The sequence below is a fragment of the Aspergillus wentii genome (genome assembly GCF_001890725.1).
Source record: "Aspergillus wentii DTO 134E9 unplaced genomic scaffold ASPWEscaffold_5, whole genome shotgun sequence".
Lineage (NCBI taxonomy): Eukaryota > Fungi > Ascomycota > Eurotiomycetes > Eurotiales > Aspergillaceae > Aspergillus > Aspergillus wentii.
Window position 1 is genome coordinate 1,467,747 of NW_024467836.1, and position 26,848 is coordinate 1,494,594.

General features: G+C 49.1%; 9 protein-coding genes across 9 annotated transcripts; 2 read left to right on the plus strand and 7 right to left on the minus strand.

Moving 5' to 3' along the window:
- Positions 1 to 141: 141 nt before the first annotated feature.
- ASPWEDRAFT_42171 (uncharacterized protein) lies at positions 142 to 3,545 on the minus strand. Its single transcript, XM_040835727.1, has 2 exons — positions 2,857 to 3,545; positions 142 to 2,780 (listed from the first exon to the last, which is right to left on the minus strand). Exons 1-2 carry the CDS (start codon positions 3,330 to 3,332, stop codon positions 479 to 481), a joined length of 2,778 nt encoding a protein of 925 aa, XP_040687908.1. The 5' UTR covers positions 3,333 to 3,545; the 3' UTR covers positions 142 to 478.
- Positions 3,546 to 3,861: 316 nt separating this feature from the next.
- On the minus strand, positions 3,862 to 5,558 carry ASPWEDRAFT_42173 (RTA1 domain-containing protein). The gene is made up of 4 exons (XM_040835728.1): positions 5,157 to 5,558; positions 5,080 to 5,102; positions 4,776 to 5,001; positions 3,862 to 4,720 (listed from the first exon to the last, which is right to left on the minus strand). The coding sequence occupies exons 1-4, from the start codon at positions 5,314 to 5,316 to the stop codon at positions 4,281 to 4,283; spliced, it is 849 nt and encodes a 282-aa protein (XP_040687909.1). The 5' UTR covers positions 5,317 to 5,558; the 3' UTR covers positions 3,862 to 4,280.
- Positions 5,559 to 5,714: 156 nt separating this feature from the next.
- ASPWEDRAFT_60663 (proteasome regulatory particle lid subunit RPN3) lies at positions 5,715 to 10,455 on the minus strand. Its single transcript, XM_040838532.1, has 6 exons — positions 9,913 to 10,455; positions 9,712 to 9,846; positions 8,342 to 9,639; positions 8,157 to 8,277; positions 6,266 to 7,455; positions 5,715 to 6,197 (listed from the first exon to the last, which is right to left on the minus strand). The coding sequence occupies exons 1-6, from the start codon at positions 10,208 to 10,210 to the stop codon at positions 6,036 to 6,038; spliced, it is 3,204 nt and encodes a 1,067-aa protein (XP_040687910.1). The 5' UTR covers positions 10,211 to 10,455; the 3' UTR covers positions 5,715 to 6,035.
- A 320-nt stretch (positions 10,456 to 10,775) lies between these two features.
- On the plus strand, positions 10,776 to 11,822 carry ASPWEDRAFT_567750 (uncharacterized protein). Its single transcript, XM_040838305.1, has 3 exons — positions 10,776 to 10,945; positions 10,997 to 11,362; positions 11,420 to 11,822. The coding sequence occupies exons 1-3, from the start codon at positions 10,881 to 10,883 to the stop codon at positions 11,727 to 11,729; spliced, it is 741 nt and encodes a 246-aa protein (XP_040687911.1). The 5' UTR covers positions 10,776 to 10,880; the 3' UTR covers positions 11,730 to 11,822.
- Positions 11,823 to 12,559: 737 nt separating this feature from the next.
- On the plus strand, positions 12,560 to 15,115 carry ASPWEDRAFT_567752 (putative transcription initiation factor TFIID subunit 12). Its single transcript, XM_040838306.1, has 2 exons — positions 12,560 to 14,609; positions 14,698 to 15,115. Exons 1-2 carry the CDS (start codon positions 12,990 to 12,992, stop codon positions 14,950 to 14,952), a joined length of 1,875 nt encoding a protein of 624 aa, XP_040687912.1. The 5' UTR covers positions 12,560 to 12,989; the 3' UTR covers positions 14,953 to 15,115.
- A 1,091-nt stretch (positions 15,116 to 16,206) lies between these two features.
- Positions 16,207 to 19,725, minus strand: ASPWEDRAFT_42179 (1-phosphatidylinositol-4-phosphate 5-kinase). The gene is made up of 3 exons (XM_040835729.1): positions 18,112 to 19,725; positions 17,104 to 18,064; positions 16,207 to 17,043 (listed from the first exon to the last, which is right to left on the minus strand). Exons 1-3 carry the CDS (start codon positions 19,242 to 19,244, stop codon positions 16,531 to 16,533), a joined length of 2,607 nt encoding a protein of 868 aa, XP_040687913.1. The 5' UTR covers positions 19,245 to 19,725; the 3' UTR covers positions 16,207 to 16,530.
- Positions 19,726 to 21,418: 1,693 nt separating this feature from the next.
- Positions 21,419 to 22,809, minus strand: ASPWEDRAFT_29401 (histone H1/H5 family protein; the record flags this gene model as incomplete). The annotated part of the gene is made up of 7 exons (XM_040833272.1): positions 21,419 to 21,532; positions 21,591 to 21,848; positions 21,916 to 22,010; positions 22,158 to 22,288; positions 22,432 to 22,454; positions 22,619 to 22,644; positions 22,740 to 22,809. The coding sequence occupies 7 exons, from the start codon at positions 22,807 to 22,809 to the stop codon at positions 21,419 to 21,421; spliced, it is 717 nt and encodes a 238-aa protein (XP_040687914.1).
- Positions 22,810 to 23,239: 430 nt separating this feature from the next.
- Positions 23,240 to 23,960, minus strand: ASPWEDRAFT_567999 (uncharacterized protein). The gene has a single exon (XM_040838308.1). It carries the CDS (start codon positions 23,827 to 23,829, stop codon positions 23,428 to 23,430), a length of 402 nt encoding a protein of 133 aa, XP_040687915.1. The 5' UTR covers positions 23,830 to 23,960; the 3' UTR covers positions 23,240 to 23,427.
- A 631-nt stretch (positions 23,961 to 24,591) lies between these two features.
- On the minus strand, positions 24,592 to 26,580 carry fen1 (multifunctional nuclease RAD27). The gene is made up of 5 exons (XM_040835730.1): positions 26,499 to 26,580; positions 26,321 to 26,406; positions 26,243 to 26,247; positions 25,623 to 26,184; positions 24,592 to 25,570 (listed from the first exon to the last, which is right to left on the minus strand). Exons 1-5 carry the CDS (start codon positions 26,509 to 26,511, stop codon positions 25,049 to 25,051), a joined length of 1,188 nt encoding a protein of 395 aa, XP_040687916.1. The 5' UTR covers positions 26,512 to 26,580; the 3' UTR covers positions 24,592 to 25,048.
- Between the last annotated feature and the right edge of the window lie 268 nt (positions 26,581 to 26,848).

A 26,848-nucleotide genomic window follows, 5' to 3' on the forward strand; every position in this document is an offset into this window, starting at 1 on the left:
AAGAAAGGGATGCTTAACAACTGATAAATATTGTGGGAAAGGGCTCTTAATGAAGTTTTATGGTTCTAACAGGGTCATAAATTATTCAAAGCAAATAAAAAAATCCACAAGTTGTGCTATTGAATTGAGGAATAATGCGCTGTGCCCGGACGCGCGGCATGGGTATACTTTGAAGCTGCCTAACAAAACAGGAATATATCTCGTCGCCATACCCCGTACACTACCACAATGGCTGAAAGTCTTGACTTACAGCAAGTCTCAGTGTTCACAATCACCCAACCAAAGACCGTCCATCGAAATGGCCCACCGGAAATGTGATCGCTGACGAACAAACTGCAAATCATGGCCGGTAAAAAGGAAATGATAACGCCTGCCCTGCACTGCAGAGCTATTATTAATGATAATATGAATCAATAACCTGTAAGTAAGATTTCTGTTGTTTATGCCCAGGGTATCAATATCATGCAGATGCGTCCAGTCAAGGAATAATCCCGTCCGTGGGTGAAAATATCTCCATGCCATGTTTTGTGCTTGGACTTCGTGGCACAGAGTTCTGGTCAGTATGCCGGCGATCATTCTCTTTCAAGGGCTGATTATCTATATTTGCATGGCCCTCCATTGCAGGGCTAGGTTCCCGGTTGGTACTCTCCTCACGAAAACCTACATTTGAAGTAAAATCAGCAGGACTGTTGGGCCCCGAATCGTAAGGCGCCTCGACAACCAGTAATTCATCTTGGAAATCCTCTTCTTGTTCCAAAATAGACACAGTATTCCGCTTCGGTAAGGGTGGTTTAGGAACGGGTCTCTTGTTCAATTCCCTGTTGCGCTCTGGGAGTGGCGGCGGCGGCACAGGCTTTCGTTTCGGAAGAGGTACGTTATTCTTCTTGAAGCCACCAAAGTTCTCAGGACGTGGTAATGGAGTGCCAGGAGGAGGAAGGGGATGGCCCCGCCCCATCGGCTCCTCTGGAGTACCAGCAGGTCGAGGCCCTGAGTGGCTAGCATTCTGATCACCCTTTCCAAACATGTTCCAACCCCATTTCTTGGCCGCAGCCGTTGCTGTCCCTAAAGACATGCTTCCCTGAGGTTTGTCGCCAGAGGAAGTTGTTGCAGAGGTAACTGATCGGGTCAACGTCTCGAGTGTGCTGCGCCGCCGAGATTTATCGCTCCCTATCGATGTGCTAGAGCCGTCTCTGGCGCTTCTCATATTGAGAGAATCATTGCTTAAATGAGCAGAAGATGGCCGCTTAGGAGACCCACTGCTGTGTTCCTCAATGCTTTCCATAGATTCTGCAATAGAGGGTTCCCGGCTCTGTGATACACTATCTGGGACGATAAGACCGTCCGTGAGAGGCGATCCACTAGGCGTTCTGTTTGGTGAGCTAGGCTGAGAGCGACTTGAAATTTCAATCATGGCACTGGTAGCACTGCTCTTCTCATCACCCTTGCTATCATACGCAGCTTTATCCACGTTGACGTTGTCGGCCGTAACCACAGGATCAGCGGCATTGGAGAAAGTCTGTGAACGAATAACTCGGGGTGGCGGGGAAGATTCTCCTGACTTTTCAACGCTTGAGGACAAGGCACTCAGATTGCTCTGAAGATCCACGATGGAAGATTTTGAGCCCTTGCGGGACTTGAGGGGATTGGGTACGGATTCTGAGAGCGCCGGCATACTCATCGTGCGATCATCTTTTGTCTTGAGCATTTCGATCGAGTCGCCTTTAATAACACCGCCTGCTGGTACTTGAGGCTGTTCCCCGGATTCATCAGGGATTTCGGCTTCGGAGCCAGGCTTGGGGATCTCCCGCTGCCATATGCCTCCACGGAAAGGCTGTGAGGACGTGTCCATAAAAGGCATGTCGTCCCAGAAGGGTAGAACAACACTCTCGGCAACAACTTCTCGGATCCTACTTTCGATGGCACGAAGGATCACACCATATGTGATTTGTTTTGAGCTGACAATAGGTTGAATATCCATGACCATATGTGGCATTGTTTCAAACGAGATCCAGGCCCGGTTGCTCGGGGGAGGTTTGAAGCGCATCAATAGGTGACCTTCAAGCTTTTTCAGCACCACTGCGAGAACAATATCAACTTCTCTCGCCTTAAAACGCTGTCCTAGGTCAATCCGCACGGTGGCCGTGATTTCCACGCGGAAGTTGCCAGTATACTGGATATCAGTTTCAACACAGGAATTCCCATCGACTGTCAGGTCTTTAAGCCTCGGGTTGGTGATGAAGGGGGCACCCTCCCCCATGTCAATCTTCTGTAAGCCGATTTTGCTGATAAAGTTGGGCTTGTTGACTCGAGAAATCTTCTTGGTGATCTTGCCCCGCACAAACTCTTCCATTTCTGGTGTCTTGTAGAAAGCCAGGAACAATCTTCCCAGCACGGCATTGATCCATCGCGTCTGCAATTGTTTCTCTGACGAATGCAGACGCTGGACAAGGGTGACGATATGCTCAACGTCGAAATTCTGGGCCTTGGGCGGCTTATCCGGCGAATCCCACAGCTTCGTCTGGTTCTGAAGCATGGCGAAATAAAAGTCCTCCTTCTCTGATAGGTTTTCTGAAAAAAGAAAGAAAGGAGGTGTTGGTCCGCCCAGGTCCGCCAGCGATTCCAGCCGACGGGAAAGACAGATGGCATTTCGTTTCAACCAAAGCTCACCTTCAGGAATATCCCCTTCCCCGCCGTGGATTTTCACGTCATGGTGTGCGAGGGAAATGACATATCGTACCTCTACCTGATTTGCATCATCATAAAGCATCAGATGGCCATGCCTGCAACCCCCGCCCTCAACCCGTTAGCGCATTAAGCTCCTCCACGACAGCAAAGGGAAAGAAGTCAAATAAGTACCGGAGAACGATATAGAACACATTCCTAGCCCTTTTCCCATTCTTCCCATTGTTCTTGGCCGGTTCAATACTTGGTGTCTGCTTTCGATCGAAAAGGCTTCTGTACATAGTCTGGTAGACACTAGGGCTTTCGGCGGCGATCACCTCACCAGCGGGGGTGGTTCTTTCGGGTGGCTTTCCATTGACTCCACCAGGAACGTATTCACGACAAACAGCAAAGTATCCGGCCGCGACATCGGATTCATGATGGATACGATGGAATTTCTCCGCCAGCTCATCCGTCCCGGACTTGAGGCTGTATTGGTCATCGGTCGGGCGGTGAATGGGGTCATCCTGCGTCTGATCGCATGTTTTGTAGGAGGGCGGCGGCGGCGGAAGGGTTAAGTAGGCATAGAGGAGGACCAGCGACAGGACCAGAGGGATGAAGGTGAGTCCGCCGAGGAAGTATACGAAGAGGAAGCTGCCGAGAGAACCCATCGGGGGCTGGTGGATCAGAGTGACAGCAACGAAAGCTCCATCCTCACAAGAAGAAAAGACAATGAGAAAGCGAGAGCGCGAACGCTTGGGAACGTTACCCCACGAGACCAGCTCCAAAGCGAGAGAAAACGTGCGAGATGGAAGAGGATGGAGATGGATGTGACTGTGATCGAGGAAGTTATCCAGGGCGTCAGAAAGGTACAGCCGAGTGGCCGGACTGGGTGGACTGATCATACATCATACGTAATAATGGAGGTACCAATAATACGACCGCACCAGCCACATGATTTCCCAAAACGGACTAGCTACTGGAGACATTCTCAAGTATGAGGCTGTAAGCCAGTCGATATTGCTAGTGAAACGTGTCCATAATACGGTGTGATGATTAGTTTAATCTCGATGACACTCTGCATATTCTATGATGAGTTCTATTCCAGAAGTTCCAACCAGACTAGCATTCAACGGCGTCGTGTCCACATCAATGCCAATCAACAATCGCGATTCGAGCATGAGTATGAGCATGGGCCCGGTGCCATATCATAAAAACTCAAACCGTAGACATAATACTGATTCGAATACCTCATCAGAGAATACTTCAATCATTTCCTGATTCCATGAATCAAAATGAGCAGTATCGTGTCGCCAAACTACCGAGGCCCAGCATCGACAACGTCTTATCTTATCTTATCGAAGATTCAGTGTAACAGCAAAGTGATACGATGCGAGTACTCAACTGGAAACAATGAGCAGATTGTTGGAGAGAAGGTATATGATACTGAACTCTAACTGCCACAAGTCAGGAAAGAGGAGCATGTGATAATCATAATGGTTTTACTGAAATGCACAAAAGAAATCAGTCAAATATGTAGGCGAAGCTAGAAGTCTATAAACAAGTCTTATGTATAACGTTAAAATCTAGATGATCAGAAATAAATGAATAAAGATTCATCAGACCATCGAATACACCGAATACACTCTCCTAATGGCCTTGGATCCCTTCCCTGGCTTCAGCAAAGCATTGACTTCACTCGGATGGATCCACGCAAAAACCATCATCGTCGCAAGCATCAGCACCGCATCAAACAAATACAAAAATACCTCATGTGACACGATATATCCATCATTCCCCTGCGCATACTCAATCAACCGGAACACCGAACGGACCAGAATCAGGATACTGCCACCGTATAGCGCGAATAGATGTTTCTCCCAGGGGATATCGGGTCGGGAAGCCGAAGAGGTGGGTTTTTCTCGCATGCGCAGGTGGAATATCAGCGCTGTGATGAGGAAGAGAGAGAAGAAGAGGAGTTGCACGACGAGACCACCGATGATGATGTTTTCGCCTGTTGACATTGAGCTCGCGCTGCCGGATGACATGATGCCGCCGCCTACGGTGATAACCCTCAGTACTGTAGATCTAGGTCGTGGGCAAAGAATACATACCAGCGCCTTGCATCATGAAAGAAATGACATCGCCCAAGACAAATATCTTGGTCAACCACTTGCGTCGGATGATCGAGTGAATCTCACCGTCCGTGAGCAAGATCAATCGTCCGAGTTCCATGTAGATACTGGCCGCGAACAACGTTGGGGCAATGAGAAGAAGCATCGTCTGCTGGATATATGGTCCTAGTTCATAGTTGGGGCTTTGGGTTCCAGACATTGCTCTCTGTAAAAGAAGGATTCCTGTTAGGATTCGATTTGGCTGTGTCGATCGAGAGGATGGAGTGAATGCAAAAGTACATACCCCGATATAGCCAATCCATTCCACTAATTCATTGTCAGCTCTGTTCTCAATGCGATATCAATTCCCTGGAGACTTACAGTATCCGCCAATAACAAATGGAATGAAATACCATGTTCGAGTCCGGATCAATTGGTATGTATGAAGACCGGATGCCACAATGAAGAGGATCACAAACAGGACCGCAGCGGCAGTCGATGGATCGTATCGATATAGCTGGAAACTGCTGGGATCTCCCATCTTGGATAAATGGTCTAGAAGATTTCCAGATTTCTTGAAAAGAATTGAAGTGAGAAAAACATGATGGAGTTAAGCGTTCGACGTTTTAAAAGTCGCGCTGTGTCTGCCTGCGTTCGTTTTCGCTTTCAACGATGATAGCTGGGCTCCACATAGCCTTGAAATCCTTTTGATATGAAACGGATTCTAATGAGCTTTTATGGCATTAGATCTAAGAATAACCAAATTAGTGGAGTGGACTGGGCTTAGTCTTGCTTTGCTAAGATGTGGATATCTATGGACTTTTCGTTGAAACGAACACGAGAATAACGAACACGCGAGAATACGAGAATACGAGACTACTGGAAAAGGGGAAGTTGGAGGCATAAATCAAGGATTATTATCGAGCATTATTTATGGCCATAAAATGCAAAGGAAACTGTATACAGCATTGATTCTATAGTCTGTTCTACATTGATTCATCTCAACATCAAAGCATATGTATATAACCGCCTTCCAATGCCGAGCAACAACGAACAGAAAAGAGAAGAATAACTAGAATAATAGCAATTATACACGATAATGATACATGGACATTCGATAATGTCGATAAGCACGCAATACTCGTGCTTATCTGCGTAATGTCAAATACAGACTGATCCATGGCTAGCAAAGGACTCCATCCCAGTCCAGCCATTCAGTTCAAAACATATTTCTATATGTCGGCTTCTTCTCCAATCGTCTTACTTCCTCCGGTTCATCGCCTTCTCGCACATTTGGACCAAGCCAGTCTTAGCTTCACTATCGGGGAAGTCGCTAATGGCGGCAATGGCCTTGTCGGCGTACTCACGGGCCAGATCCCGGGTCTGCTCAACACCGTTGCTCTGGTAGACAAGATCGCGAGCCTAAATATGACGGCTGTGATTAGCACTAACTCTTTTTCTCAGAGCCGCGTCAGAAATAAGGTACGTACCCTCTGTACATCTCCCTCCTGGCTGAACTTCCGGCCAACCAAAGGTCCCAATTCAGGGTTCTGCTTCCAGGCGAACAAGAGCGGGGCAGTAGCAAGACCCAGTTCCAAGTCTGCACCAGCAGGCTTTCCCAGTTCCACTCCACTCACAGTATAGTCTAGCATGTCATCAACAAGTTGGAATGCCAACCCCAGATTGCGGCCGTAGGAGTATGCCGCTTCAATCACCTCCGGAGAACAGTGACCGAGCACTGCAGTAGAGCGGCAAGACTTGCTAATCAGACTTCCAGTCTTCAGATATGTCTTTTGCAGGTAGTACGAGATAGTCTCGTCGGTGAAAACCGGGTTTGATTCATCTTGGGCGGTATTCTTCAATTGCATGAACTCTCCCTCGACGAGATTGGCAATCACTGTGGCCATAAGCTCCGTGACCTCGGGGTCTCTCAGGCGTGCCAGGGCGACTGAAGCTCGACCCAACATGAAGTCTCCGGCCAGGACTGCCATCTTGTTACCAAACTGCAGGTTCGCGGAGCTAGACGAGCGGCGAGTAACGGCGTTATCAATGACATCGTCGTGTAGGAGCGAAGCAGTGTGAATTAATTCGGTGATTTCGGCCAGTCGTCTCTGAGTCGGTAGGATATTTTCGTCGCCTGTGAAGTCGTAGCTGCCCTCCGCCGATTTGGCCACAAGCGGGTTCGTATCGGGATTCGCATCGGAGAGAACGGAATGGGAGGTGATGGGATCATTGACCGTAGCTGAAGTATTCATTCCCGGACGGTGCTCGTGCGGAGCCAATGCTGTCGCTTGGGACATGAGTAGTACCAGAAGCGGCCGCATGTGTTTACCTTCACTCCGCGTGTAATATTTGGCCACTTTGTCAAGTGCCGGATGCCCAGATCCCAGCAATTGTCGAATATTCTTCGTCAGGAACTTGAGCTCCTTGCCAACCATCCTCAACGGGTCCACCGAAATACCTGGGGGCGCCTTAGGTAGACCTTTGAAGATGGTCTGAGCGGCGGAGACCGCAGCACCGAAAGGAGAGGCATCTTTCCGTCGGGAGGGGTGATATTTTCTGATCTGCGGTTGAATCTGGGCGGCGAGGATGTCATTGCGAAGGCACTGATAGCAAATCGGGGTGGAAGAAGGTGTGGTTCGTGATGCGAGCATCAGCCCCGAGGTCGACAAGGTTCGAGCTCTCATGCTAAACGGAGGACGATGGTGACTCTAAATTAAAAATACAAAGTAAATGAACAGAGCAGAAGCAATTGCAAAAGCATTTGCCAGCCAAACAGCTGGAAACTTGGCCAAGTGAAAAGCAGGTGTTCGCGTGCCTCGTCTGGCTGGCGGTTGACAGATCCGCAAAATATCAAACCGGATGAAAGATTTCGAAGCTGGCGGCGGAGCGGCGCTCGGGCCGGAACGGAAACCAGCCCGTCTGTATATGATGATTCTATCATGACTGGTATACAGGAAGCAGATCATAATTAAGCTGTTAAATACTAGATAATAATAATGATCATAAATAACGTATACAGGGCAGATATCTGCGCGTCTATGATATGGATGGAGATTACAAGAGATCCAGCATCAACCCCCAAAAGAACCAGAGCATTCAAGCTCGACGGACAACACCTACAAAAACAAACTGTCCTGCCAAACCATGGATAGTAATAATAATAGGAGGTAATTCTGTTGAAGATAGGAGACATGAAATATCACGCCACCCAGCTCAATCCTGCACATTTCCCCTCATACACACCCGGAACGACGAAATCGCAGAATAACACAAAGTTGAAAAGACCCCGGGCCTAACAACATCCTTGGTAGGACGGGCAGGAGGAGAACTGTATGATTAAAGCTTTCTCGGGCCATTAGATGGCATCGAAATCCCCACCGGCATCCTCGTCATCCATGTCTCCCTCCTGGATTTCCTTCGCCAACTCTCTCTCACGTTCCCGGGCCTCTTGGGCACTCTTGAGCTCAAGGCGGTGCTGGTTCATGGGGAATCTCATCGCCTAGAAATCATAATGTCAGTATTTATTGAAAGGGAAACTTCTCTTTCTTTCCGAGAAAGCCTACCTTGACACTCTCGTCGTGAAGACCAAGACAAGCCCTAATGCGCTCATGGAACACCTCACCAGGCTCCCTGGTAGCGTAGATGTCTCCAACTTCCTTGCTCTTCATGAAGCCCCGCTCGTGGTCCAAAGTAGCCTCGATGACACCGTCCCGGATCGCCTTGGCAACAATGTACTCCGCTGACTCCTCGCTGTCCAATCTCAAGCGGAGACAGATGTCTCGCAGGGAGATGCGAGAGTAAGACAGAGACATCATCCGGATACCCGTCTTGATGACATTCTGCCTCAACCGCAAGATGAGGGTGTAAGTGCCATCTTTTCTGAAGGTTGCACTATGCGTATTTACAATGTTCAAGAACCCATCCAAATCACCCACACTCACAGCCTGGACAAGCAAGAAGTAGGGGTGCATGGCACGTTCAAGGGCTGGCTGTCGGAAAATCGCACGGTCGGGAATATCACCCATCAGTAGCTCAACCACCACCAACAGCTTGTGGGATGCTTGGTAGAATCCCCGCGCGCACTGGCTGGATGGCGACTTTCGGGTGGCTCCGATCAAGTGACCGTGGGCATCGGTGTATTGCAGTTGGATGGCACGGATGCGGCCCAGGTAGTAAAGATAGCGGGCGATCTGGTTGTTCGACGCGGAGGGAGGGAATCGGTTGTGCGAAATAAGCAGGTCGGCCTGCGAAATGTGGGATGTCGACAAGTAATTGCGCAGCAAAAGCGTGATCACTGTAGCTTGGGTATCGGCATCTTTCCGGAGGACTGCGGTCCTCAGCGCGGTGAGCAACGGCTGGCGGATTGAGGTGACCGTTGCAGCGGGCGATGGGGGAAGGGGAGCGATTTGCTCGAAGAAGAGGGAGTAGTAGAAGTACACGCGAGCAGCAAGAGAATCGAGAGTACGGCGGTTCAGAGTCCGCAAACGCTCAATGACATTTGTCGAAAACTTGGCACCGTCCTGGACGTCCTTCTTGTCGTAGAGATAAATCTGAACCAGAATCGACAAATAGGTGTCAACCTCCGGCAGCACCTCTTTGGAGGAAGACTTGGTCTTCTCCGAGTCAACCTCCATCTTCGAGCTCGCCGTAGCGCTCTCGAAAGCACTCTCCCGGTCAATTGCATTGAGCAAGAAAGAAGCGGTGAGGCTTGATGCAGGATAGGTCTCTACAATGACTTCGGCTAGAACATCGGCGGTGATGTGCTTGCGCATCGAGGATATCGACCGCAAGACACGGAGGGTGAATCTAGGGTCGAAGTGGGTGACAGCTCGTTCGAGGAGTGTGAAGTTGGTCTTGATATCTGCATTCATACAAAGGTGCTTCATTAGCCAGAGCTCCCAGTCCCCGGTGGCAGCTGGGATCGAGTACGAACCTTGGATGGCCTTAACCTTGGGGTCAACTTCTGACTCGGGCTTGTGGGACTCTTCATCCTCTCCATCCATAGTCACATCACCCTCCTTATCCTGACCTTGATCGCCGGATAACCTCGAACCCTTAGTAGGGGGCACTACAACAGTCATCTTCTCGTCACCTTTCCGATCCTTGCTGTTGTTGAATGAGGATGTAGGCCCACCTGCCGTATCCTCTCCCATCTCAACATCCTCAGAACCGTTCACGCCATTCTCCACCTTATCGGAGCCGTTGGTGTGCGGCTGGTCACGCTCGCCCATACCGGAGTTCGAAGCGTTATTCGTAGCAGCACCTTTCTTAGTAGGAGCCGATTTGGCCTTGTTAGCAGCGGCGCGGGTGGGCGCGGGCTTATCCTTATTGGAAGTGGAGCTCTGCGAGTTGGAGTGCGCTTTATCACCGTTAGCAGATGAAGAGGTGTCTGACTTGCTGTTCGATCTCAGGGAACGCCTCTCGGCCGGCATCTTTTTCCAAGCTTGGAGCTCAGCTAAGTAACAGCGCGAGTAGCTGGGGCAGAAGAAGGGGGGTGACAAGTACTGTCCAGAGGCACAGGAAACGACTTCAAAGAAACCGTCCAAAAGGCAGGGGAATGCTGAAGGGATCAATGAAAATGAAAATGATGGGGAGAAGGGTATTGGGGAATGTGATGAAGATGGTTGATGAGGTGGTGATGTGATGTCAAGGCTGACTTTGGGGACTCAGAGAGAACCAGCCCAAAGGCTTAGTCAGTATCAGCAGGAGAGAGCTTACTGGGAGCAGCAACTGGACTGGTCAGCTGCAGAAACGATTGAACGCGCCTCTCGTCTGGAAGATTCCAGAGTTCCCGATCAGAATTTGAACTGCCTTTCGTGTGACCCGAAGGAAGAATCTGAGGTCTGTCTGTCCGCTTGTCTGTCTGTCCGTTCGTCTCAAGAACGAAGATAGTTTCCAACAAATCTGGCCGCCCGTTGCTCCCAGGCGGTTGCGTTGCCACATCAGGTTTTATGCCTGAGGCAACAACAAGCTTTGGAGCTGTGTCCGGGCTTGGCGTGTTTGACAAGACAACAAACACAACTGTTTATGCCAAAGCCGTCGCGATAGTAGGTGCAACAGCCCACCATCACTTCTAACAACACCAGTCTATCGGTCGCAGTCATGTCATTGCTTGAAAAACATCTGGAGCAGATTTTGCTCTCGTCCAATGCTATCGCGGATTTGCAGTACGAAGAGACTTTCCAACATTTGCTCTGATAAATGCTGATGGAGTCTAGTTTCCCCCCACCACGGATGTTCACCAATGCTCTACTGGGTCCCCACGACATCACCTCTCTGATTCGCGATACGGAGGCTCATGAGCGTGCACTTTTCCAAACTGATCCATCCGCGAAATCAAACCAATCATCGCGGAGGGCAACCCGCAGAGGAACAGTGTTCCAGCCCGAGGCGGAGGGAGAGTCGATGGCTAGTCGAATCTATTCCGCCAGAAATAACCGGAACCAGTCTGCAGTCGCCAGAGTTCTTGGGTCTGATATGATGGAGGAGATTAAGCGATCAGCTGGTACCTCCACTAGAGGACCTCGTGGTGAGGTCAATATTGATGTTCTCCTTAGAGGCGCGGAGATTCTCTGCAACGTCTAGTAAGCTATATTTCTCTCCCAACCCTTTAACGCTCATGTTTCTAATTTTTGAGGAAGCCCTGTTCCCGGTGCGCAAGAGAAGATTGCCACTCTTCGATATCGGCATGAAATGATCTCCGACTCGCTCGTCGGCTTAGAAGACCGTGTCGCAAGAAACACTGCTGAGTTGGAGCAGATGAGCCACTCGTATGGCGATGATTACGACGACTATTATAACACAGGAGTCTTGCAACCTGAAATTCCGGATGTGACAGACGATGATATTGAACGGGAACTAGAGGAAATCAGAGAGCTGGAACGGAAAAAGCGCGGCATGGAGGATCGTGTGAGAAACATGGAAAGGGACCTCGGCGGCCTACTGGGATAGGATAATGTAATCCCAGTCTAAAGAAAACGAGAGACGAATGACGATCAACTCGTCGTCGACGTCTCGGGCAAGGACACGGCCACTCCATCACAAATTTTCTCCCGGTTTGGCGTCAATGCCTTACTCATGATCGGCCCTCAAGGAAGATACTTTCGCCAACAGCCCTTCAGCGACCCTGTCTAATTGTCAGTTCAAGAATGTGACAGGTCTGGCTGGTTGCTGTCTACGCGGGTATTCATTCCAGCACTGGCTGGCATATTCTCGATCTTCTACCTTTGGGGTTGATCTTGGATTATATGCGATAAGCCGCTTCCAGAAAACAAATCGAAGCTCTGCAAGTGCAAGGGAAACCATCATGCAGGCAATGGGGAGATCTCTTAGTGTCTCGGTCCCTTGCATATACCACCCATGTGTACAGCTACAGGTGTCTTGCAGACAGGTTCCAGAGCGCTGGCGATTCCATCTTGCTGATATCTTGTGTTCATCGTTCCAGGGGACTGCCACTGCTCAATTCCTAGACTATGCATATCTACGCTGGCGGAACTGGGAAATCTTGTCCAGATGACTCAACGGACATCACTTTCAACTACCATTACTACGCAGCATTTCCGGTGAAATTCATCATGTATTCGGCTCTAATAGGTTTGAATTCTTGTGTTTCCTGCTGCTGTCTTTATAAAAAATGTTGATTTTAGTCGTAAATCAAAAGTGGTTGAGCCAGTGAGGTAGGGATTGGATTATGAAATGAAGTAGCAGTGAAGACAAACATGCACAACCTTGTGCTAAATAAATAGCCCCCAGTGAACTGACTCAATGTTTAAAAGAGAGATAAATCAGCCAATATCACAATAATCCTAAATCCTTCAAGGTAAAGTGAGAAACGTACCTTGCAGATAGTATCCTGTCGTTACAATAAGGCGGTGCCAAGCCTGAGGCTCGCAGCGAAGTTCCGCAACCTCTCCGCGTCCATCGAGCTCCATCGATCGATCAATCAGTCTCTCCTAGCTCGCTACGCTGTGAGTTTTACCAGCTGCCTGCGCAGGATTGTGTTCTTTGGTGGTTCTTCCAGTGAATTTTGCCCTTTTTGTCCGTACCTTTAATCCCGTGGACGCCTCGCAGCTCCGAGTCTTTTTCCCCCTTCGCCCAACGTCGCCTTTTGCTCCCCTCACCTCCGACTGCTCTCCATCACCGATCCAGCTAGCTGTGCAAAACTATTTCGCAATCTGGTTTCTCACTGCGTAGAAGAGAGTCGTCGACAAGATGGATGGCTCCCAGGCCCCGGTTAACCAACCCATGGTTGCCCCTCAGCAGCATTCGAACCTCATTCGGACCGACCAAGTGCAGAAACTGCCGCATCTCAATGAGCAGCAAAAGGCTCAGCATACACAGCTGGTGCGCAGCCTCTGGGAACTGCTGAATAGCAGGGATCCCCAGAGCGCAGAATACCAGAACGCGCACATGAAACTCACCCAAATCTCCCAAACTTTGATGAAGGGCATGCGACTCTTCCAGCAGACTCGCCAGCAGCAGGCGCTCCAGCATCAACAAGCCCAGGCTGCTGCCGCCGCCGCTCAGGGCCAGACACAGGGCCAGACACAGGGTCAGCCAGTTCAGCGATCTCAGTCCGCCAATCCTCAGTCTTTCACCCAGCTCCTGCCTCAGATCCAGAATAAGGTCCAGAACCTACAATTCTTCCTCCCGCCGAACATCAGCAAGGAGCAGATACAGACATGGCTTCCAGAGGCGAGGTTACGATACGGGATTGCTCTTCAGAAGCAGGAGATTGGTCGCGCACGTATTGCTGAACTGCGTGGGCAGTTTACTCAGCGTCAGGGCGCGGGAAATATGAGCCAGGAGGAAATGCAAGAATTCAAGAATCGCCAGCTCACGGCTGAGAAGCTTTATCGCGAAGGTAGCGACTTTTTGACTAAATTCAAAGAGCAGCAAGAAACCTTCAAGGCTCAGCAACCGAATCAACAAGTCAACCGGGCGGGGGTTCAGAATACTCCAGCTCCAGCTCATCCCCAACAGCCCAGTGCTGAGCAGAGTGCTGCTGCCACTCCCACCACCACTGCTGGTAATAATCAACTTCCAAATGCTCCAACTCCAATGCACACGGGGCAGACGCCAACTCCTGCTCCTCATACCATCAACTCTGCGGTCAGTGCGGCGAGGAATCAAGCAGGACAGGCTGCCATGTCCCCCTCCACTTCCCAGCCTGGCCAGACGCCTAGCGTGCAACCCCCAGTGACGGCACCTGCCGCTCCAGTCGCGCCTCCTCAGCAACAGCAGCAGCAACAGTCACTGCCGCCGCAACCGCAACCACAACCACAACCCCAGCAGGGCACACCAGGCACACAGATTACTTTCAGTCAAACCCCAAATCCTGATGGTTCTACCCCTACACCAACTGCTCCTCAGCCTGTGAACCAACAAGGCCCACCACGTCCTTTATCGCATCAAGCCGCAATGGCCCAGGCTGCTCAGAACTACTCCAATAACAATAATACAAGCAATGCCAACAACGTGAACCAGCAAAACATGGCTCAGGCAGCAGCCAACCCTCACGCCCACCCCCAGGGTTACAATCCCAATCGTGGCTCTGACAACTCTGCGCGCAACATCAATATGGCGATTCCAAAGAATCTCAACGTCCCTCCCCCAGAGCCTGTTGCGATGGCGCCAGCCAGACCTACCTTGTCCGGTGGTCCCAGTCACGGTGCTATGGGAATGATGGGCCAGCCAGCCATCCAGAAGCATCCTGGTTACGTGCTTGAAGGCGAAGGTCAGCGCGTTTTGAGCAAGAAGATGCTTGATATCTTGGTCCGCCAGGTCACTGGAGGTGGCGAAGGTGAGGGGCTCACTCCAGACGCCGAAGAGGTAAGCAATACCTATCCCCCACTATACTCGTTTTCAACCTTCTACTCCACCTTATCCTGTAGGTATGCAGCAGCTAACAGAGAAACAGTTCATCCTTCAGATGGCTGACGATTTCGTTGACGATGTGATCACCGCCGCCTGCCGTCTGGCCAAGCTCCGCCCATCCTCCACGCTTGAAATCCGTGACATCCAGCTCGTCCTTGAACGCAACTACAACATGCGTATCTCTGGGTTCTCGAGCGATGACCTCCGCACCGTCAAGAAGCCCCAGCCTGCGCAAGGCTGGACTCAGAAGATGTCTGCTGTGCAGGCCGCCAAGGTTACCCAAGGAAAGGCCGAATAATCACCTTATCCCATTTTCATTTCTCATGTCTAATTTGTTCTACCGCGATATCAGCGACGGATTTCTCACGGCTTTTCTATTTTCTATTGTCTTTTCCTATGGAAACCCCGTCTTGAGCAACGTATACATACTATCACCGGCGTCGATGGGGAGGCTCCTTTTTAAACTCATTTTCTTCCGTCTATTTTCTTTTTCTGTTTTCTTAAGTCTGGTTGTATCGGAATCGGCATGTTCATACCATACTGGCGTTTGACTCGGAAAGATATCCTACGCAAAGAATCCCACAACGGGGTCGGTTGGATGCGAAATGAATCATTTTGGTTGGGATGGGGCATGCAACGAAATTTACACTCTTAGTGGATGAGATTGTCATTGAAGGAAAGGTTATTTGGCTTTTTTTTATTTTCTTTTTTCTCTTTCTTTGCCCCAGAGGAATGTGTAATTCTATCTATTTTCTTGGATTCAAAGTCGGTCTTGTGAGAATGAATCTTCTTCGAATTTACAACTTCTGGAATGAACTTTGACAACGCGATATCGGTATCAATTGTCTACTTAATTGCTGGTGTCTTCTATCAATTTCTAGAGTAAGAGAGACAAAAGTAAATAATCAAAGCAACGCTCAAAAAAACACTTTGCTCTCTCCCATCCATGAATGCAATACAGAACATGAGTGGAAGCTGACAAGCTGAGATAAACATTCGCCATGGCTAGGTATGATAAAACTTGAAACAGAAAAGAAAGGAACAAGAAAGGAAAAGGAAATGGAGCATGGTGGCCCAAGGACTGGAGTAGAATGAACAAATCCAACACTTGCATAGGTCGGTTTGACAAAGACAAAGTTAATATGTGGAGAAGGTATGTGATACAGGGGAATTAAAATAAGACGAAGAAGAGAAGAGGGAAAAAAAAGACGCGTTCAGGGACCAGATCCAAACCAGTCTGCCTGGGGGGATAAGAAATCCTTCAGCAGTCAAAGTAGGCGACTTTTTGACACAAAGTCAGAACAATGCAGTGCAATGCACAGTAGATTTCACACAAGAAAAAAAGAAAAAGGTAAACAAAAAGGAGATATAAAGAGAGTAAATAAGGGAAGGGTTGCAATGAAAGATGGTCCACATGATGAATGTTTGCTCCTCATGCACAAGAGAGCAACAAGAAGAAAAACGCAAAGGAAATGAAATAAAAAAGAAGAAAAAGGAAAAGTAGGGGTATCTCATTTATAAGACACCGATCGTCCAGAATGGGAATGGATCCAAAAAAAAAAAAAAAAAAAAAGAAGGTTGTGGGAATATCAAGCGGACAAGAGCTGTCCAGTTGAGTGGGCGAGCAGCGCCCAGCAGTAAAAGGAAACGCACGTCAATCATAGTAACATGAGCACTCTCTGCAGGAGTGCCTTCTGGCTAACTCGAAAACAGAAGATACGTTGCGCAGACCATGCTGAGGGGAAGGAAAAGAAATGCGTAGCGCCCGGATATGATAGGAAACGATGCGGTGTCAATTGCGAATGGGGAATCATGAAAGAAAATCAACCAGGAAACGGCACCCTAGTAAGCGTTGAGGTTCGTATAATTAAGGGGATCATTGCTGGACCCAGGAGAATCTCCGGTCGTCCTGAGCTATCTCCTTCCCTTTTTCACTCTGTCGTGGACCATGGCCATTTTCATGGGGAAGTGCCGGAAGATCTTTCTCTGGAACCGGAGGGCCTCGTCGGCTATGTTGACTGTGCCCTCCCACGCTGCTAGCTTCACCCGCCTCATCTACGATTGGTAGAGTCGAAGTAGGGCCGGAGCCATTTGCGTCTGCTGGGTCTCGGACGGTTGATAATGTCCGCGGGTGTGTAATCGATACGTCTTTGGATGCCTCCTTTTCCGCTGCCTGCATCGTTCTTTCGACGGATGAGGACCGTTCCGCGGATTCTCTGCCCATTGCTCGAGACTCTCGATGTCGTTCTACTTCCTCTTTGGACATGGTGATTCCTTTGATGAAATGGATAAAGCGATCTCCGTAGCTTTCAGGCGGGACGGGCGAAATTTGGGTTTTATCATTGGAAAGTCCCTTGAAAAAGTTTTCTATTCGTTTCACCGTCCCATACTACTCAAGTTAGTGAAAATAAGTTCGTATCCAAGGGGAAAAGGGGGGGAGGCAGCTTACGTGTGTCAGGCAGTCAATTATACCGAGATAATAGATCTCTTCTCCTGCCTGCCCATTCTCATGGGTGGCTCGGAACCCTCCATCGTCGGAATAAAAGACGTGATACTTTCTCTCGTCCAATATCTCCTCAGGCATTTTTGCGGTGGCTTTGTCGAGGGGCACCGGTCGCTCTCGTTTTATGAGCTGCCGAAGCTCGCGGGCTTTGCGCTCGTTCTCCATCTTCGAGGGTGTGCGCATAAGCATGTTCGGGTTGTTCTCCTCCTCTCGGTCACCTCCGGGTGAGAAAACTTGCAGTGTTTTGTCACGAAGCTTCTCCTCATTTCCCCTTTCAGAATCGTGGATACCCACCAAGAGAGAGTAGTCCATGATCTTGAGTCTCTTCAATAGCTCGACATCGCGCTTGAGTTGTTCAATAAAGAACTCTCGCTTTGATGGTCCACACTGCAAGTGTCGATCTCGGCGAACCCAGTTCAAATCCTTCAAGGTTGCCCTCGGGTTCTTTTCAAGGTCTGCCTCGTGCAAGTCCCGGCCAATAGTAGAACCCTTAAGGTCAAAGGTCTGGTGGATATCGCGGTGGGGTGGAAATAGGTTGTTCATGACAACAAAGTGAATCTTACGGCCATATGCCATCTTGACGCGATGAAGACCGTAGAATTGCGATATCAACGTGTTTGGGTTTTTCTCGACATGCTTGTAGTACTCGGGTAGAATCTTGCGCAGCAACTTGTGTTCGGAGTGATGGATGGTCTTGATGATGTACTTGTAATCTCGCGAAAAGTAGAAGAAACTGCCACTTTTTCCTGGCGACCCCAGTTCCGAAAGGATATACTTGCTCGTAAGGGACATCAGGTAATCGGCGGGGTCAAGTCGGAATTTGGTTCGCAAATGTCGGAAAACCCAGGGTGCATAGTCCTTGAATTTGAAGTCGTACTTGGCAGACGGTGTCAACTCGTTACCAGTACTGTTGAAAAGTTAGAATACATCAACAAGGGAAGGGTGCGTACTAACATATCAAAGGAGAATTTGTGTTTGGCTTCGAAATCTGCGGGTGTGAGCTCCCGGGGCATCTTCGCATTAATCCTCGACACAGTGAACCGAATGCCTGTAAGCATGTTATAGGCAGTGACCCAGTTCACATGGTTCTGATCCACCTTTGTTCCAACAATGACACGATCTTCGTCGTCCTCGTCGCGACGCCTTCTCTTCGAAGCTCTCCGCTGCTTTATGGCCTCCGCAAATCGGGCTGCAGAATCATCATCAGGATTGGCATCATCGATGAGAGAGTCCGACTGGTTAGTCCTCGTGGGCCGTTTTGTCAAGCTCATCGATGTGCGTCGATTGCCTGTGGTCGGAGATAACCGACCGGTGCTGTACGCATCCTCGGATTGATCGCGACTGCTCCGACGACCACTCGTCGTTCTCGGGACTTGAAGGGTATGTCGTTGTCGGAGACTTGACGAATCTTGTGTGTCGATGCCCGAGGGTAAAGGGGGAGACGAATAGCGATGGGCCCCCCCTTGGACAGGGGATAATCGGTCGGTGTCCGGAGAAAGATGGCCAGATTCCTCTGGCTGAGAGGTCGACAGGTATTGTCCCGGTGCGTTGGCAGCCGAGTCCAAAGACGCGATTTCATCGACTGATAGACGGTGGTGATCCCCATTGACCATGGGTTTCCCGTTGACTGACCGGTTGTACAATGACGTGCCATTGACCTGTTGGCTGGAGATGGAAGCAGTCGCTGAGCCAGCGCCAGCGCCAGCATCAATAGACTTGCGAGTAACATCCCTATCCAACGTAGTCGAGGGCCTTCCACTTTCTCGCAGATCTCGAGCCGATCCGTTCCCTAACGAATGCATACTTCCGTCTTTAGATTGCGGCGGTTCTCGAGTGTAGGAACTCATGCTCGATCGGGGACCGTTCAGGGAATAGGCACTACCATTCTTCAGGTTGGTGAGGACCTGGTGGTCGGGAGGAGGGGCATCAAGATGGTTTGAGTCGCCATTGGGCCAGTTCGTCCACAGAAAGGTGTTACCCACGGGGGCTTTATCATGTGGTTTTCCCTGGGGCGAATCGAAGGAGCGAGGATGCGTAGTGGTAGCCGTAGAAGACTGATACGGGACGTCGTTGGTAAAGGAGGGCATGTTCGATATGGCTCTGGTAGGTGAAGGAGAGTAGGTAAGAGAGCGAGTGTGTGACGTGAGGTCTGCGTGTCGAGATTTGTCGGAGACTTAATTGAGCCGTCAAGACCGAGTGAGGGAGAGGGAGGGCGCCACGGAGGTAGAGAGTAGACCGATCAATGACAAGAGACGAATAGAAGAAGAAAAAATTCCCGAATTAAGCTGTAGCAGCCAGCCGGGGAGGGCGTGGCAGAGTGTTTAGCGACCGATAAGCATGTTAAGGAAGAAAGTACGGGAATCGGCGCTGTGGCACAGGCGACGTGTCCGTGTGGGGGGAGAAACGGGGGTAAGGAGGAGAAAAGATCGGATAGAAGAAAAAGATTAGAGAAGATAGAAGAGGAGGAGGGGATGGAGGAGGATAAAGAGAATTGCGGTTGAAGGGGAGGGGGGGAGGCGGAGAGAAGATAATGGAGGTTGGAAGGATGGGAAGTTGTTGAGGAGTTAATATTATCTGCAAAGAGGGAAAGAGAAAAAGAAAGAGAGAGAGAGAGAGAGGGAGAGGGAGGGAGAGAAGAGGAGAGGATTTAGTGGTACGGGTACGGTACGGGTACGGTATGGTAAGATACAGAGTACGGGTATTTGAGTTACCGGGAGAGAAGAAGAAAAAAAAAACGAAAGATCCACTCTTCAACTTTGATCATTTAATGGTATTAACTATTATTGTTGTAGTCTATTGTGGCTAAGTCGGGTGTGTTACTTATGAAGGCGTCAATTTTTCTGCTGACCATGATTGCAATTGTCTGACTCCTAGGAGGTCGTTCCAAGTTGAGGAATTACCTCGATACTTAGGTGAGGATTGGATGAACAGATGAGGATATCTGACAGTCACGAGTATTACAATACTGCAAAATACACATCCTTCCACTGATAACCATCAAATGGACACGTCCAGTGCATCTCGCAGGAGAGCTTTATTTGATGTTACAGAATAGAATATAAGATAATCGTAGGATAATCCTATGTGTCTGGTTATGAGAGTATTAATTTCTATTGCTGTAAGACAAGGCAAGTGAGGATGATGTCTCAGATCTTACTGCATAATCTGATACAATGCATAACTATGCTGGAATTGATTCGATGCTCTGCAAGGAGGTCGAATCACGATATCCAATGCACAAAATAGCCAAGAGCACGAAGAATGTTCTCATGAGATACTTCTACTTCATCGTCTATAATCATCTCTACTCAGCGTCTCAGCAGTATTTCATCTGACTCGATCGGTGGATTTGTACTAAAGATCGACAGCTGCCAACGTCACTCCCAGACAGTCTCTCGTGAGCCATCCTCAATTTGACGCAATGGTCGACGCATCAACATGAAAATCAATAAAAGGATGATCAGGGAGTCAATCGAATGTTATGGAATCGTAATTATCATCATCATCAGTAATTTATCGCAAGTGAGGGTCTTGAAAATACAGCAACAACAAAAGAGGTTGGATCTGGGGCGAAATTAATTACGCTCTCTCGATCCTTTCCTGCTTTGCGGCGCCTATTTTTAGTATCGGACATAATGCTCGATGCTGGTGCTCAAATGTTTTGCAGAGCTAGGCGGGATAACTATGGAGTATGGACCCTGCTAATAATAAATAAATCACTTTAAAGATATAAGTAGAACTCCATCACACTAACTGTATAGCTCTACCCCTGATTAACATGCACCATCCAGCTCAGATCCCCTCCGTTAGACAAGATCACCGTACCACGCAGCAACACATGGTCCTCCCACTGTCCCACTCATGATTACTCGCAGATAGTCTAATTCCCTGCCATAAATCACTACTCTTTTCAATCTACGAGTATACGCAGTTGAACATGATAAACGTTTCATTCCACTCAGCACCCGTCCGTTGACGGGTGTACCCAACCAGATAATAAACAATTCCCGTTGCAAAATCCACAGGACGCCATCCCTACCGACATTGCATAAAAAAGCAAAAAAAGGAAAAACGACAGTCAAAAGAGATATCCCAGAAGCAGTCACAACATCGAAGAGAAAAAGAAATAAGAGGTAGCAAAAGAAAATTACAACCGAAAGAAAGGAAAGGGGGTACAACCCAAAAGATATCACTCGATGCGCACGTCACAAGAAAGAGAAACAAAGGGAAAAAACGATATAAAAGATCAGCTAGATGATGTCTAGGCCTTCTTTGCTGCCGGCTTCTTCTTCTCGGCAGGTGCAGCAGTTGTCTTGGTCACACGCCCCGACTTGGTGGTGCTGATAACCTTGGGCTGGTCAACGACAGCAGGTGCCTAATAAGAATGTCAGTAAACAGAACGGTCAAGGAACAGTGGATTCAACATCACATACTGCACTCGAGGCCTTGCGGGGCTTGGCAGTGTTGGCCTTGGGTCGTCCAGCGGCCTTCTTGGTGGTAGTAGACTTCTTAACTGCGGCCTTAGCAGGCTTCTCGGCCTTCTCGGTTTTCTCAGTCTTCTCGGTCTTCTTAGCTGCCGCCTTCTTGGGAGCGGCAGTCTTGGGGGCGGCAGTCTTGGGGGCGGCAGTCTTGGGGGCGGCAGTCTTGGTGGCGGCAGTCTTGGTGGCAGCGGCCTTGGGGGCAGCCTTCTTCTAGATGCAGGTCAGCGATGTTACTCATTTGCACCATCTCTATCACGTAGAAAGAACAATAACATACCTTAGCAGCGGGCTTAGCGGCCGGTTTGGCAGCAGGCTTTGCGGCGGGCTTAGGAGCAGGCTCCTTCTTGGCAAGCTTCAAGGGGCCAGAAGGACCTGGAAAGAAGAGACGCGTCAGTTGTTATCCGGCAGACTGAATACGGCGACAGCATGATTGGCAGATTACTTCTAGAGAAAGCTGAATCTGGTGGAAATCATGCCAAATGGCTGAGGGAGAGAAAAGCGCGGTTGCTCTAGACTTACCCTTGGGCTGGGTGAATTCCTCCTTGTCAACACCGGCCTTGATGGCCTTGTTGAACTGGGCGTCAAAAGCGGCCTGGGAGGTGACAGTGATGTTGTTGTTGGCTCGAACATATTTCTTGATGGACTGGCGGCTGTAAAATATAATGTTAGCATGGAAGTCTTTTTTTCCCCAAAATCCACAATCCAAAACAACACGCAACACGAGCATGAGATGCCGGGATGGCCACGGAAGTCGGGATTGTATGCAGGGAAAACAACAAGGAAAACAACATACCTGCTACCATTGCGCTCTTTCAGCTAAAAGGGAAGAAGTCAGCGACCATTTTAGAATGAAAATTTTCAAGTCCCGATGGGGGGTTTGAAACCGTTGGGCGCCGTGCAGACGTGTCACGGTCGGGGGGGGGTTCGACCGCCAGCGCCCGTCACCCGAATCGACGAGAAGTAGGACGTGATCCACTCACATTCACAATGGCATCCTTAATCATATCTATATCGATGGAATCAGCAGCTGCTCGCGACTAGAATGATACCAATTTCACCGCGACGCGATGTGGTGGTGACGAAAGATCAGTAGAAACTTACCGCGGTAGGAGGCGTGAGCAGCAGTGCCGGCCTTCTTGGTCGCGGCAGCAGTAGCTTTCTTGGGAGGCATCGTGATGAAGAGATGAAGATGAAAAGGAGTCTACGGGAAGAAACAAGAGGAGCAAGAGACGGAGATGCGAGTCGGATGCGAAAAGAAGCAGTGGATCGAAGGTGGGAACAGATGGAAAGAAAAGCAGTCGACAACGGAAGGGGTGGAAGGGCCGCGGGGCAGCGCGATTTATAGGACGGCGGGTGTTGACACCGGATCACTCGCCTTGTTGCAACACGTCAAGGGCTGCGATTTGTTTTGATTGCAGATTTAGTGGTTCTGGCAGCTCTCGTTGTAGTGTCGTTTAATATTGTTCAGTCCAATATCAGTGTAATATAATACTGTAGTCGTAGTTCCAGCACGCGCATCATTCGCTGCCTGGCCTTCTACGCGTCTTCTCCCACTGCTCCAGCTCATTCCCCTTTCCATCTCCCTCTGCCTGTTGGAATCACTGGTCTATGCGCATTCCTCGCGCTGCTAGACAGGTTAAGCGATTCTTAGCTTTCGTCTCCTCTTTTTTTCTTTTTTTTTTTTTGAATCTCTGTTTTTTGTGGCTTTTGACTGTGGATCATTTGGTCTGCACTGCGACCCGTCGTCACCCTGGATGCTCCATCTCTCGCTTCATTTCACACTGTGTGTTCATTGATCTTTGTTCATCAACAGCAGTTGCGATATATAGAATGAAGTATATTTCATCTTGATATACCAACGCTCTTCTCTATCGACATACACATGTCTAGATGACCAAGACATACATCCGTGCAGTGCAATCAAGCTCCCACCTTGCGCAACCACCCTGGCCGCATCTGCCATTTGAAGCTTGACTATCCATCTCCTTGTTTCATCCCACCCTATCGCAAAACAATCCTGATTCTCCGCTACACAATCGAAGCATCCAGATCTCCTGCTCCCTCGTGCGGTGATTTCCGGGTCACGAGGACCTTCAGCTCTGTCTTCTCCCCATGTGCGCTTCTGGTTCACAATGGGCTTGGCAGTTCCGAACCAACAATCCATGATGGCTTGACTTTGGGCTTCCGTCATTGAAGAGTCGATCTGTTCTCTGATCGAGGAATTGTCCGTCACGCTTTAGTCTGTCTACCTGATCCAGGGCTGGTTTGTCCATGGATCAGATAGCGCGTTAACATCCGATCAACAGGCAACAAGCAGCTTCAAGGAACACCTAGGGGATATCCTTTTCTAAACTGGGCCAGACATCATCTGCTGTTCGCGCCATTGGTTCCTATCTACCTGCTCGATATTTATATATCAGTGGATGGATGTACAGTCGATATCAGCCCGGATTCTAGAAGCAGTATTTAGTAGAGTGGTGCTGCCACCAGTAGATGTTTACCGTAGAAAATGAAGTAGATGAAAATATACAGCGCATGATCAAGAGCAAAAGATCAAACATCCATACCACCCATCTATCATCAGATATCAAACTGACAGCCAGAGGAATGCTTGGCTCGGGATCATCGTGAGATGTGGCGATGTTCGAACGAGCCATTCGGGAGTCATGACGTTGCACCCCGGATTACTTTAGATGCTCTGATCTTGTGATGTACATGCTTTACAGTTATACATGAAGTATGGAATAGGATTTGTATTTACTTTATCTGTAGTTTACTTGTCTAGATTTAGAGATTAATACATGGTTTATGTTTGTTGTCTGTTTAAATATATTCTACTATCCGCATCGGGCATCAAAATATATTCACACCCAGTTTATGCCTAGTAATAGATGTCAAACATAATATTTAGTAAACAACACAAATATACCCAGAGAAATTATTCTCATTTGCTCTAGGTATCTGTCTGAATTGATTCTGATTAACCCCTGGCATTGGAAACTCCGTGGAAACAACCAGGTGTAGGTAGACAGCAACCTAACACCAAACCCATCCAGAACTATTCTAGTTACTACTAAATACAGCTTACCAACCTGAGAATATCACATAAGCATAAAATAGCCTTGATGTCTACAAGAGGAAAAATCACGCAATAATCGTTCTCGATAGTGTATGCCTTGGGCGATCTCGGATCCATCGAATGATCCCATTGAGGGTAATAGTAGAATAGTACTCCATACAGTTGCTTTCATTAAAACACCAGGTTTCAAATATCGCAAACTTCTAGTACCTAAAGGCCCGCACAACGCCGACGCCAATGTTACATTTTGAATTATCAGTCCATGCCCTTGCCAGTATCCATGTGGCTTTTTTCTGTATTGAATAATCCTCAAAGCTGGTAGACATACCAATTAACCAGCACCGCGAGGCTTGGATTTGGCGTCCTTCTTGGCTTTGGCCTCGTCCTTCTTGCGCTTCTTCTGCTCCTGCAATTTCTCGTTGTGCTTGCGCTTGAGATTCGCCTTCTCCGCGTCTGTCCGTGCCACCGGCTTGAAAAATCCCTCTAACCGTGACTGTTGAGCGGTCTTGAGGTTCTTCTGGAGACGGGCAGCCCCGTTGCGTACTCGGTCCTCGTTGAACCCCTTGTCCTTCACCAGGAATTCCACCAGATTGTCAATGTCGGGGGCCTCCCATTTGAAATCGCAATCCGGGTGGTCGGCTTCCCGCACATCTGGATGGAGAAAAAGCTCTCGTGCATCTTGGTACGGCCAGTCTTCTGGAACCACGTACTTTTTCTTGGGGTCCTTCTCAATGTGCTCAATCACCTTCTCCAGACTACCGTGGTCGCGAATCAGCTTCAGGGCAGTGTTAGGTCCGATTTTGGGAATCGGTTCTAGGTAGTCGCATCCAAGCAGAATGCAGAGATCAATGAACTATACCAATGTCAGCTTGAGAAATTCGACTGAAAATAACTCTGGAATCTACCTGTGCTCGTTCCATGCCCAGTCCTTCAAGGGCACGGTTCAGATGGATCTCTTGAATCGGTTCCTTCCTCTGTTCACTAAAGGTAAGGTGTCTTAGAAGAATCGGTGTCTCAAAGCATAGTGTGTCCATATCCTCCGATGCAGCAGCATAGACCTTCCCTGCCCGCGCAAGCGCTGCGCATTGTGCCTCTGCTTCTGTCGGAGCGTCGATGTACGGAATCCCCATCAACTTCAGCAGCTTCTTACAGTCGGCATTGTGTTCCCTCGTAACTCGTACTGTGCGCCGCGAGAACTTTTCCACATCCTCCGCAGTACCCGTCTCCTTGGCCTCCTCGTGAGCCTCGGTAGCTTCCGATTTCCGGGCCGTTCGCTTGGCCAACTCGCCGGACTTAAGTTTTGGTGGAGCTCCGTCGAAAACATACAGAGGTTTGATGCCGTTATCGACCATCCGCAGAGTACGGTAGAACATGCCCATCAAGTGTGATGTCGTCTCGCCCGAGTCGCTCATGAGCTGCTGACCCTCGGAACGTACAGCAATAAGGAAACTGTATATACTCATGGATCTGTTATAAATTAGCAATCGGTTGTAGGTCTACACCTTACGAAGACCAAGTGACGTACGCATCCTGTAAACCAGTGACAATGTTAGTTTCCACTGCGACAAAATAACGACTAGCTTTGATGCGAATTTGCACATACAATAGCGACCTTTCGGCCAAAATGGCCCTTGATATCTCCATTCTTAATCGCATCGGGCGCATTCTCAGAAATCACTTGATAAAGTTCTGGTAGAGTCAATATTTGCAGAGCTTTGCAACGGGTAGGACACCAAATCGCATAAAATTTGAATACGACAGTAAGAAACAAGTACACTCACGTTTAATACCCATTGTGACCTGATTGATGCCTTCGGATACCTTTCACTGAGTTTCTTCGTTGGTCTGGGATAGAGAATCGAGACTGCTCCTGACTTCGCGACAGCGACGCGCCGCGGAACTCCAACGCGCGCCTACATCATTTAGACCGTATCGGGACTAGCGCGGAGCTGCACCTGCCTCAACCCACGTGACTCTTCCCCGCTTATAGCTCCCCCCACCGCCAAGGCCCAGACCCAAACAGGTAAGGTCCAGTAACGGTGCTAGCAAGAGCCAAGAGGAGCCCCATCTTCGGTAGAGATTCTTAGGGATAAATCACAAGCGCAGTAATCCTAATCGCCCGTCTGCTTAT